General features: G+C 35.5%; 1 protein-coding gene across 5 annotated transcripts; it reads right to left on the minus strand.

Annotated features, from left to right (window-relative positions):
* Positions 1-1,426: 1,426 nt before the first annotated feature.
* LOC100368907 (intraflagellar transport protein 43 homolog A-like) lies at positions 1,427-13,338 on the minus strand. 5 transcript variants are annotated; one of them, XM_002739216.3, is made up of 7 exons: positions 13,211-13,338; positions 8,122-8,211; positions 7,254-7,330; positions 4,223-4,252; positions 3,805-3,851; positions 2,626-2,774; positions 1,427-1,718 (listed from the first exon to the last, which is right to left on the minus strand). In XM_002739216.3, exons 1-7 carry the CDS (start codon positions 13,250-13,252, stop codon positions 1,551-1,553), a joined length of 603 nt encoding a protein of 200 aa, XP_002739262.1. In that variant the 5' UTR covers positions 13,253-13,338; the 3' UTR covers positions 1,427-1,550. The 5 variants fall into 5 exon arrangements, with proteins under 5 accessions (XP_002739262.1, XP_085350919.1, XP_006822151.1 ...); XM_085494793.1 differs by having other exon boundaries at positions 8,086-8,211; XM_006822088.2 differs by lacking the exon at positions 4,223-4,252.
* Positions 13,339-13,410: the final 72 nt, after the last annotated feature.

Below are 13,410 nucleotides of genomic sequence, written 5' to 3' on the forward strand. Positions count from 1 at the left end.
ACTGAGACAAATATGAACTGCCTCATTGTGTGACTACTGTATTATATGAAAAGTAAAAAAAACACCCTTTATGAATAGCTATCATGTTGCAAGCTCTGCTTTGTATGCAAATCAACTTAAATAGTTAGTTGGTGTCCAGTGGAGGGAGAAGTCAACAGTACTGTTGCCTCCTGAGAATCTACATCTTCAAACACTGCAATCTTTGAAGTGCGTTTTTAAACTAGTATTATAAAAATTCTATCATTCTGTTCTAATAGCTGAAACATATTCCTGTGAGTTTTCATTTGTCGAATGAACTGTTTGTCAAATACAGAATACATATATTTTAGAATATTTTTCTTTTTAAAATGTGGATGAAATGTTTTGCTTTTAATGTATTTTTTATGTATTGTTTTTGATTTGATAACTTTGAACTAAACAGATTTTCTATTAGCTTCAGATCTTGATCAAAGTTAGGCACCCAGTTCATAGGAGTGCTTATATTGATTTTCTGACATCTTGTTTTCTGTAAAGATTTTATTGGTAGGTTTGCAAATGTGTATCAGACTGTGCAATCTCTCCATGAGTTGGTTTTGAAACCCAGTATGGGATTCTGAGATACATTACCAAGGATATTATTACAAGATAAATCATTTGCTTCATTGAACACATACAACAATGCATATTTCCACTGAGATCAGTGACGTTTGATGTGTATCACCAGTGATCAGTCAAGTAGAAACAGTCAAAATATTTTATCAGATTTTCTCAATTTTTGCATGATATTTTCATACAGGACATCTGTTGTTCAAACTCAGGGAAGACTTCATACTGATGAATAAGGTGACCAAGTTTGATAAAGTTTTGAATAGAATTAGTAAAGTTATTATGCACACAATAACAATTATTAACGATGACGACGACAACAACAACAACGACAACAACGACAACGCCGGACAAAATTTTTCCCTTAATATACCTTTCCCTTCCATCTTTGATGGTACGGGCAAGGTAAAAAGGGCGGTGGCTGCTGCAGTCAATAAGAAAAACTCAAGGACAAGGCAATGACAGAATTAGTGAAAAACAAAGGTTAAAAAAAACAATTCTGCTCGCCTAAATTTAAGGGGAAAAAATTGTATATACCGGTAGTGGGAAAAATAAAAAATTACCACAAAACTAAACGTTAAAAAATATTTTATAGTTTTTTTTTTGCAGTTTCTAATGGTCAACTTCTAAGAGAAGGTGACATTTGTCGCATGACATTGTACATACTATGGGTTCTACTTATTTCTAATAAATTCATGGAGCATTCCACATTGTACGTCTATATCCTATCAATTCATATCAAAATTATCAGCATTACAGATAACTGGATGTATACATGTCCAGCTGCTTTATCCACAAAAAGCATCCAATTTTGTTCAAGAAATAATAAAATACCATAAAATAAAAGAACAAACACATTTATTGACAACTGAATGAAAGAAGACAAAAATTAAGTAACAAAACTTCCATGATTTGAAAGTTACTGCCAAAATATAAATAGATAGCTGCTATCATTACAAAATATACTAAAGTGTCTTATCCGCAGGAGATGAACTTGATTTTTCCCATTCAGTTTGTAACTCTGAAGAGACCTCTGTAAATAATCTGTCCCAGTCCCAAGGTTTGTCCTCCTCCATTACTTCGGATTCTGCAGCTAAAACTTTGGTCAGTAACTTTAGGTCTATTTCCCCATCCTATAAAAAGAAAGAAAGAAAGTACAGCGATTTTACTTTAACTTTTTCACCATCAGTTCCTGCTTTTTATCACAAATTTTTTGAGTGAAAAATGAAAAGTGACTCAAATTTTGTCTGTTTGCTCCAAAATTAGTGTTCATTTCTAGAAATATTGAAAAATATAAGAAAAATTTGGCGAGAAAGTGTGGTAGTGAACTGTTTGCCAAAGCTAATATACAAACAGAACTTCAATTTCAAAGTAAAAATGTCTCAAACGTTCATACACTTCTGTACTTTGTTTTTAACTTTGCTTTCATTATTGTTGACAAATCACAGACTTGGTGTCATCAAAGAAAGGCAAGAATAGCCAAAATGTACATATCAGAAGATGATTTTCACACAAGAAATGAACATTTCTTAGAGGCTGATGTGAAGCATGTCTTATTTACATATACAAACAAAAATGTCAGGAATTTGGATCATGTTAATAGTGTTCTATTTCGGCAACACAAATGGTTTGTCTACAATCTTGCAAAACTTTTTATAAATTTACTTATTACTAGTAAAAGAAATAGTAAACAATTACTGAGGTGCATAAATATACAAAGTTCAGTTGTTCAGTTCAATAAATGTTTGTACACAGTTTTTGCAAGGTTGGTTACCAGTAGTCTCAAACACCTATTAGTATTATGTCATGCAGCGTAAGGCAACCTGATGAAGGCTATTAAATCCCTTATTTACTTTAATGATCATAGTGATTTATAATAGGATGGGTAAAGTTTAAAAAGACAACTTGAAACATTTAACCTGATTTAGGCATAGTAGCACACAGCGATACATGTATGACAACTTATGTGGCAAATAATTTGGGACATCACTATAATGCGTTTCTTGTGACATAAATAAGGCAGTAATCAATGCAACTTACTAATGTCAAAAGTTGTGAATGTTTTAAAAGGTCATTATCCAGTTCTCTGTATGTTGCAACTCTGTTGACTTGAACACTAGGTGGCGCTGCAATCTGTGTAGCAATATCTTCTTCTTGAAACTCTTCTAAATCCGGAATGACTGGAATGTCTATAATAAAAGGTCACCATTATGGGTAAGATTCAGTGAGTTGCAGAAGAAAAGAAAATAATAATTCACATACACGTATTGTAAAAATAAAATTCACATATTCATAACCAGGCAGATATTATGGTAGCAGGAAGAGAAATTTAAATTTTTTTTCTTGATTTTTCAAAAAATAATAAAACAATTACTTTAAACCTTGATAGGTCATCCCAGCTTTTCAAAAAAAAAAAAAAAATCTCGGAAAGATGCTGCTCAAATTAGTGTTTTTAAAGCTAACACAATAACCACATCTTTGGGACGGTTTAAATGATACATGTAACATCTTATCTGCATAGTCCATTATTGACAATTCTAATATAACAGGTGAGTGTATCTAACATCCATTGTCAGCATTAATGTCAGGGGGAATGAAATGTCCCAATCACAGTTATTTTGTAGTTTAACATCGAACAGTAGCAAATGCTGATTTACGAGAAATACTGGTACTGCAAGTTCAGATAAACAGATGAAACTTACATTCGATCAATTGCTACACACATAACTGTCCAAGATAATATATCGATAGTAACTATTCACTGAGTTTGTAACTACGTAGTAAAAAATAAAGTTTCCACAATTTGGCTTGGCTTTTACACCAATCAATATACCAAAACCAAAGTGTAATTTGTTTATAATATAGTATAAAGATCAGAGCAATATAATGGACGCAAGTTAGAGTTTTTGGATTGCATAATGATCAAAGCTAGGATGTTTTATGACTTTCTCTAAAGTTTGAAATAACAGTCTGTTTCTTCTTTGCTTTTATTATTCTAGAAAATTTAAATACTTTACATTTGGGAGGCTTTTGAGATGAAATTACAACACATTTCTCAGTGTAAGATCTGCTTAGAGGGAACACTGATGCGGGTATCTCTGAGAAATATACAAATGAACAGATCATTTTGTTCCCATTTGAAACAAACTAGGACTAATAAAAAGTGAAGCCTTGACTGATTGACTGAGTGAGTCAGATAAGAAGTCTAATTGCACCTACCATCATCTGAATCATGCCTCACAGGACTTGCTGGCCTCAACCTTTCACTGATGTGGGAGAAGATTAAGAAAACAGAAAATTAAAAACACTGTAAGCTAGGATAAAATTATCGTACATGCGATGGAAGCCAAGCTCAGACATTTTTACTTCGGTCATGTAACTCAATATTCATGCTTTATTTATTTTAGTGCTTGTTGATCCCTTTATGAGGTAGAAAAAAAAACCACCAGTGCGCTTGGCATGTTTAGGTTAGTACACCAAAGTCATGGAAAGAGTTAATAATTTAATATATATAACTACAGGTGAAATGACAGTGTGGCATGGTTTTTACCAATGAGTGTACATGAAGGCATGCACCACCACCATTGACCCCAAGGCGAGGTGCAAGAGAAGAAAACAATAATAAAATTGTAATTACTCTTCATACAACAGGTCCCCTTTCTTGCCCCTGTAATTGAGAAGAACCAGTAGAAGTCAGCAAGAGTTTGAGAGAGAGACAAAAAAAAATTATAAATGCTAGGAAGCATTAGCTCTACCAGAGCTGCCAATGACACAGTCCCTGTACACGTTTTAGTGACTGTGTCAATTATAAAAAATGAAAATGTAGTGTATAGTTAAATGTTGTTGAGTTTTCAGCTTTTAAAACACAGTGGCCACCAGTTGGCCATTTTGAACTTGATCTAAAAAATAAAATGATGTGCATCAATGTCCCATTGAGTTCAATTTATGTACCAAGTTTAAAACAAAAATCATCCACACACAACTGAGATCCGGGCCCGGAATGGTGAACACTACAATTGGATCATGAAACAAATGCATGTGTAGATGTCCGATATAATATCTGATGTATCTGGGTAAGGGAGAAGTTTGAATTTGATCAGTCCAAGCATGTTTGAGATACTGATAAATGCACACATGCACACTCACACGGAATTCAATTCACAAGTCCCTGTTTTCGGACTGCATGTGAAAGAGGACTAACAAAAATAAATACATCAAATAAAACAAAGTAGAATCCTAAGAAAGCAAGAATGGGAGAGAGTTTTCATTCTTACTGTCATTGCCATATTGTTCCGAACACCAAAACTGCAACATTGCCAGCTAAGTTGCTGACTGCATTGGTGTACACGTCTAAAGATCATTATCTTACTTGACTTCCTCGGATCAACTCATTTTTAAGAGGGGGCGCCACTCAACTCAATGTGAGAAGCGTAAGTAAGCTCAAGTTAGCACACAACTATTTCTCTCAGTGTGCTAAGTTGTTTTGTTTATTATTACAGCAAGTCTCAGAAGTATTGGAGCAGCCAATTTGCAAACTCGCTAGCGAAATTGGCTAACTGCTTGGGTTTTCACTAAACAATTGGTTTTCGAATCTCGCCGGAGCCGATTCATGGTCGCATCCACTCTTTACGAGTCTATATTGCATTAGGGGACATAGAATGTTTTTACTTAGCCTGGAATTGCTTTGTTACGCGAGGCATTATAATGTGTGAGTAGTTTAAATATTATACTAGAACGGTATATCTCCCTTGGAAGATGAAGTGGCTCTGAGAAGGGCCACTTTGTTTATGTTTTCTTAGTATATAGCGGACTATATTTAAAAATCCGCAATGTCGAAAGTTCTGGCGTGATCATGTCCAGGGTACCAGAAAAGCGAGTTCAGTGAACCGATTAGCAAATACGTCATTTCTTTGCAATTCTCGTTTTAGATGCCGAAAACAAAGCTTGCAGGTATTAAATTGTGGGCTATATGGAGGCTGAAACAAAAGGGTGACTTGTCTGGTATCTCGTGGAGAACGGGTTTGGTGAAACCACAATTGTCCATCACAACAGTGTCGTCTTCTCCAATAAACTGCTGACCATCTACTACTTCTTCATTCAGTGCTAACAGCTCCATCCCATTTGAAGGACCGCGGAGAATATTGAAATGGCTCACACCAAGCGGGCTATGCAGTAAATTCATGGTGAAATTTATGTTGGATGTGTATCTTTGCACTTCCACTGCCGGCTGACCGACTGGAACAAGTCCATAGACACGATTGCCCACCGTATCAAAAAAATGTACATGGAGATGGTCAAGTTGAGAAATCATGTCAATATAATTCATGATTCTGTCCATGTTATGTTTCGTCAGCTGTTTGGAATAGACGTAATTTTTTTATATGAGTAGTCTAAATCTCGCTTGAATGTGTGGTATATGGCTCTTGTGGATGGCAGTATGTTGGGCGTACAAACACCCTCATCCAACAGCTTTCCTTTCACTTCGCTAGCTGACATAGAATATTTAAATACATTGAAATTGGGGGTGTAATCCTTGAATCGATTTACAAAACACTTGACTTGTGTGTGTTCCTCGTAATCAGTGCGACGTCTCCTTTTGGTGTTAGTTTGATCTAAGGGGGTCAAGTAAGATAACGATCTTCAGACGCGCACACCAAAGCAGTCAGCAACTTAGTTGGCAATGCTGTTTTGGTGTTCGGAACAATATGGCGATGACAGTATTTCCAAAGAGCGCACATTGCATAACCAGAGTATGTGCTGAATTAATGGGTATTGTATCAATTTCACAATCAATGTCAAATCTTGTCATGAATATTTGAAACATCTTTCCATATTTAGAATAAAACAATAATTGTTTTGTTTAACAAAAAGTCCCTAGATAATTATATGTAAGGTGTTTGCAAAGCCAAGGTAGAATTACTATTTGTGAGAATAATACTATAAACTCTTACATGTTGGCTGATGCAATGGTCACAATTTGACCAAAGTTACTGCCATCTCCTGCTAATATACCAGCTAAAGTTTCTCTATTATAAAATTTCATAATTCTCATAGATTAATTGAATGCATGAACATTTTTTAAAAATAAAGTGATTAGGTAAGGTCATTTGCAAAAGTTCACTTTATTAAATACAAGCAGAAAACTTACTGTGTTATATTATTATTGTTTTACACATGTCTATTTTTTTAATTTTGAATTCATGTAAAAGCATTATTTCTTTAAAAAATTAGTATTCAGCATAATTTTCTAATAATTTGTGGCAACCAAGAGTACCCAGCTTATTTCAACAATTGCTTTTTTTACCACCGGTATATGTAACTTATGAAACTTTGAGATATAATTAGATCCTTTCACCATAGAAACCAGCAGTAAATGGCTCCAAAATGTTTATGCATGCTTGACTTGAGTTCATCAACCATACTTTTTTATTTAACTTAGAATAAAATAAATCCATATGGTAAAAGTCATCATTGGATAAGATGAGAGGTTATATCGCATATACATGTACCGTAATAAACATTTTTACCAAAAACAGGAATATTCCCAATTGCAGGATGATAATCTGATTATTGAAACAACTTGATAGGATATGTTTTCCTGTTTTATTATAAGTAAAATTGCTACCAGTACTATCTAATAAATCCTTCATAGCAGTAACATTCCATACCCTTTCTTTGCTGACTTAGGAGTGTCATCTGCCCACCCTCCTTGTCTTCGGGATGGCTTTGGTGGTCCTCCAGTAGACTGTAAACAAAGACAAGACATAATTAGAACAAATAACTCAACATTATCTAATGTGATTCTGTGCAAGACCTAAAAAAGTGACACCAAGGTGAATGGAATGTAGATTTTAGAGATTATTCAGAATTTGCTGCTAAAGGCTGAAATGCACATGTGATCAAAATAAATCTGAATCTGAATGCCACATGAAAAGCACCATAGGATGCATCTGAATTTCATGTAAACACTGTATTTATTCTATGTCCATATTGCAACGTTAAACAACTGTAACGCATTAACTATTTATATATATACAAATTTGATGGCAACAGTTCTCAGATTAATTGGATCAAGAGATCTAACAATATCAAAGTGTAATAGAAAATATATAGTGAGTGCAAGGAAATATAATCAGATAAATAGAAAGGAGGCATGAAACATATATACATTGTAGTTGCAATTTTACCACCTTGGATTGAAAATTATCAAACCAAAAATCAATTTGAACAATGAAAATAATGACATAGTTCAAAAGAAGAATCTATCCGTGGTGATTTGAAAGTTTAATCAAAGACAATAGAAAAGATCTCTTTCTAATGTCTTTGGTTTAATAGGCAGAAGTAAGAGTGCTAGAGTTACAGATGAAAGCAGCTTACTGATACATGCAGTGCATCGTCAATATTGGCAGTGTGTGATGGTAATGAAATACAAGGGATTATATACTGTAAGACTTACACACAACATGAGTGGCTGTTAGTTTATGAAATGATCTAACTCACATTGTTAGTAGAGGCTGCCTTCAATGACTCACTTACTGCTAAATCATCGCCATCGGCCGCTATGTCACCATTAGGAGTATCTGCTTGGGGTATCTGACGAGCTCGCCGTCCCAACTTTGCCTCAGGCTATTTATATTCGGTGATGTAAATATGAAGATGATTAGCATTGATGAAAGACCGACATAAATGTGTTATACATACATGGCAACATACCCAAATGCAACAGGCATAGCGATCGATTTCAGGTGTCTTCCAGCTATATAGCAATGAATATGCGAAGCTGACATCTATGTTAACAATTAATTTGCATGCACAATTGTCAAACAAACAAAACAGGCTTGGTTAGGCCTCAGATCAGTTTTTACTTGCTTATTACCAAACGCTTCAGCGTGGTATTAAAAGTTTGTTTTCAGGGGTGGGTGATACCAAGGTGGGAAATGGATGCACATATGGGGTTAATTCCTTGAATTGCAATATAAAGGGTTCAGGCTGAAATACAATATATAGTGTTTTCATGTTTCGTCTGACATTTCTGTGGTATTCTGCTGCTGTAAGTAATGCACGATTTGTTCCGAAATTCAGTATATTGTGTGTATTCCAGGGTTATTCATTTTTTGCGGAAAACACCCCTATTTTTTAGTGGCAGAGTCAAATAGTTTCACTCCCACTGGGAAATCTGCATTGTTGCTTGAATGTGAGCTAATTAAACACATTTTCCAGACCGGCGAAAGAGTATGCAACAGCCAATTTTAACAGCCTGTCACATGATTTTACTCTGAATGTCAACATGAAAAGAAGCTAGTCCATTTTACGCAGGAGTAATTGGGAGTAGAATATGTGAGGGATAGTATCAACAGAGATGTGTATAGTGAAAAGTAATATCTATCCTTCATTTGCATCTCTGAGCATTTCTGTTTTAGTATATTGGTTTGAAAATGTTGAACTTGCACGATTTGCAATGTGTTTTTTTACTGGGACTCCCCTATTGATCGAATCCCGGGTTTGAACGAGAACGGCACACCACGTGATTCGTTTGAATACAATGCTGATGGCAAACATGACGTGTTACTGCGGTACTCCACTGACGGGATGACTTACTAGTAATGCATGCTACAACTTCGCTTGTGATGTTGCTTGTTAGCCATGGATTACATGAATCTTGATTACCAGTCAAATGTTGCTCATTTGACGTTGGTAATCTTTATTTGGAACTGAGTAACTTCCTGGTACTTTGTACTATGATAAAAATCAGTCAACATACATCAAGTTCTCTCAATCGTAGTATTCCATGTGATGTACACCTAATATGCCAAAAATGTTGCTGAACGATTTGAACTGAATAAAAATAGCAGACGAAAATTTGTTTACAAAATAAAATACTTCGATTGCCAATGAAAACCGGTAAAAAACAAGCAATATGTTTTCGGCTGTTATCATGGAAGGACATGAACGTGAAGCTAACGTCTGTTCATAACTAAAACCGGGCACCTTATACGAGGTTCGCAAAATAACATGGCAGTCATTAGAAGTCACTTTATTTTATTGTTAGGACGTATTCAGCCGTTAAATGTATTATTTCCAACCGTTTTGCGATAGTATTTTTTAGATTGGAGGCAGCATTTACATTTTATTCAAAGTTCAAAGCTGCGTTGGGATTACGTTGACAGTGGTAACAATGTCGGCGCCGGTGATCTCTTACCAGTGCGCAACGTAGCCAGAATAAAAGGCATGATCATTTGGGCACTGCTATTACAAGACTTGTAGGAGGCAATAAATTTGGCGAAAGTATTCAAAAAACAGATTTTGGCTGTTGCCATGGTAGCGGTGGGTCAGGATTGTTTTTCCAATTAGTGATGGTACGACCTGACTGTCAAGTATGAACAAAATCAGCCAAGCCAAAAAAAATCACAGAAGAGTTAAAAAGCCATTCCTGCTGAACAGTTACTCTAACTTCGGGGTCAATTTTCTCATTAATGAAAAAAGATATCAAAAATTCAAATAGTAACTTTTTGCCCACACTCAAGCCGAGTACAATGAGCTATGTCTGAGGTGTTGTATCACAGGGAGTTGGACAAACTTATGTATTTTAATAAATTATTGAATAATAAAATGTTATATAACTTTTCTTTTACCCCCCTCCCCTTCCTGGTATCTATTTCAAGTATTTTTGTCAGGTTCAAATCGTTCACCAGCATTTTTGGCATGTTAGATGTACATCACATAGAATACTAGGATTGGGAGAACTTAATGTTTGTTGACCACCTGGAAACTGAGTTTTATAAATCTTGAAGGGCTCTCGGAAGATCCACCCGCTGCCTGGACCCGCAGTAAAATCTCTGATTAATATGGAGCCGCAACCATCAACATCGATATACCATGAGGTTTCTGCTGGCGGCGTTGCGGCGTTACTCAGTTCCAAATAAAGATTACCAATGCCAAATTAGCAAAATTTAACCGGTAACCAAGACTCAGTCTATCCACGACCAGCAAGCAACATCACAAACGAGGTTGTAGTGTGCAGCTCACGAGTCAGCGACGACCGATTTCAACGAAAGTCATTCCGTCAGTGGAGTACCGCAGTTGCACGGCATGTTTGCCAATGCACAGATCTGTGGAGGAACTTTTAACTTCAACATCAACCGTGTATCGTAGTCGCCCAGTTTAAGTTCTGGTTCTGTCGTGGTCCCAACTAAAGGGCGACAGTCGTCGTGTCGCGTCCTGTTCGATATGGGACTCATAGCGACGTATACAACGCGTGTAAAATACATTGTTTATTTACATGAAATTGGAACACTCGCTACGCTATGACCACCGCGCTTAAACATCCACGAGTTATTTATTCGGACAATGACCCAAATTAGACGTCTGATTATTTTATTTTCATACGTACAGCGACACGCGTTCTACACTGACAAGCGTTAATGGGCAATTGGGTTCCCCGATCTAAATTTCTATCCCGGTTTGTTGCACGTTCTTTGTTTTAATATGAAATAATCAAATATGGGACATATGTATAATAACAGAACCCCACACCCTCCCCGTGGCTTGGCTCGTGAAAGTACGGCAGCAGGATACACCGCATCACTCGTGAAAATAACTTCCATACGCAATGAAAGCCACTGAAAACATTTTTCCCCTGAAATAAATTCCAGTGAATATGCCATTTCCTTCATACTCTATTGAGACACAGTGCAATAAAAATTGGATTCACATGTAATGCTTGAAAACATGTCAGCAAAAATAAATTAAGTGAAATTCTACGTGACTTCATAATAGTTGGAAATGAACACATTACACCCGACCCTACCACTCCATATACAATGTAAACTACACCCCAAAACATCCTTTCACCCACAGTTACTACCGTGTTTCACCAGTGTATTCTATTTGACGTCAGGAGAAATTGAAATAAACAAATTAATTATAATTTCAGCCTCTAGTTGACCACTGATTAAATAAACTACCTCGTCTTTATGTCAACTTGCAGTTATTCGTTGCCTACATCAGTGACTTCAAAATATATGTTTCAATCCCAGGAATTTCACTCGCTGTTAATTGCATGGGAGTGCCAGTCTTTAATGAATTTCTATTGTCATGTCAAATTCTTGCGATTACTCGAACATTAAGCTGTAACCACATACCGCCTAGGTGCTGTAATTAAATCCTGGTGTAAGCACCATATGAACTATGAACAATGCATGTGACGCCAGCTGTGGGATATATTCAATCCTATAGATTTCCCATTGTTTGGTAACTATTTGCAAATGCAAATGCAACAAAAATCAATATAAAAAATATTACCCACACAGTATTCTACAGGTTACTTGTTAATAACAAGTTGTTGTCTCATTTTTTCAATTGTTTCTCTTAATTATAGGACACAAATCACTCCACCTTTTAGGTTCAATTTTTGAAATCACAAAACAATTTGTAAGCAAGGCCAACTAGTCTAAAATGTATTGCATGCCTGGAGGCTTGCAAATGACAATGCTATCCAAACCTAGTTGTGGGTTTTGCATCATTTAAGGGTGTGAATACGCAACCAAATTCAAATTTAAGTCTCTTAAACGCAGCGAAAACCCACGGCTAAGCCAAACCTTGTACCGGTAACAGCATATATTCTATGCAACACATTTCATCCCAGAGTTCTGTTATTTTACGTTAACATATAACATTTTGATGCACACCAGTATGAACACAAAACAAAGTCTATTTCTGTATTTTTTTTGGTCATTGTCACGCATGTATATATATATCTCATAAGCAATTTCTAAAGTACGGCATCACATATATTGTGAAAAAAAAGGTGTGTGTCAATTTCCAAAATGGAAGATCACAAAATGTACATAGATATTTAACATATTTTATTTAAAAGTTTTTCATAAAGGTATTTATTAAACGAATAATTTAATGTTTAATTAGTATGGTAAGTATCCTTGTCATTATCATCAGAGTATTTCACTCAATGAAGTTTTCTATCTCTTTACATGCATGACACTAGCACATTCAATGAATGGCAAATGAGCAAATATTAATTTTTCCTGTCAGTTATTTTTAAAGCACTAAAGTCATCGCATGTTTGAATTTCGAGTAAACAGACAATGTATTTTACACGTCGCTATGGGTCCCATATCGAACAGGACATGATAACATGATGCGTCATATGTAGCACAATAGTCCGAAAATTAATAAACACAATTTTAATAAATACAATTATTTTCAGTTCTCAAGTGACAGTGAGATCCCATTTGAGGGTAACCCTGTGTACATGTCTGTTGAAACATCAGACATGTGCATAGGGCTGAATTGAGGGCTGAAAATTCAAATAAATCTATCAGTACTATTTGTTATTGATTTTTTCTTGATTTTTCATCTATATATTGCTCTCTCGAAAAATAATAATCAATAGTTTCTTTAAAAATCAATAATAAATTGTGCTGATCGATTAATTTGGATTTTCAGTACACAAGTAACTGTGAGCATGATGATGTGGTGAGACACTTTACGCCAAGTCCAGGTGATCTAACCGTTCAGCCATTGAAACAATCACGACCTTTAGTCTCCGTGGTTTACGTATTTAATTCCCATCTTTCAGCTGAATAATTAGCGCCTTTACACTTCTTACCCTGTTCTTCTTGGTAGTGAAATCAAAATCATCATCGGCCATGGTCTTCAAATGATATTTCTCTGTAACAACTACGCCTGTATCAGTATATGTCTACGCAGTGATGATTTGTTTACGAAGTGGAATGTATCTCCCAGGGACATATAAACCACATCACTGGATTGGCCAACATCATTCTTGCTCTGAAAAATAAGCCAATC

The sequence above is a fragment of the Saccoglossus kowalevskii genome, chromosome 2 (assembly GCF_978046115.1).
Source record: "Saccoglossus kowalevskii chromosome 2, keSacKowa6.1, whole genome shotgun sequence".
NCBI lineage: Eukaryota > Metazoa > Hemichordata > Enteropneusta > Harrimaniidae > Saccoglossus > Saccoglossus kowalevskii.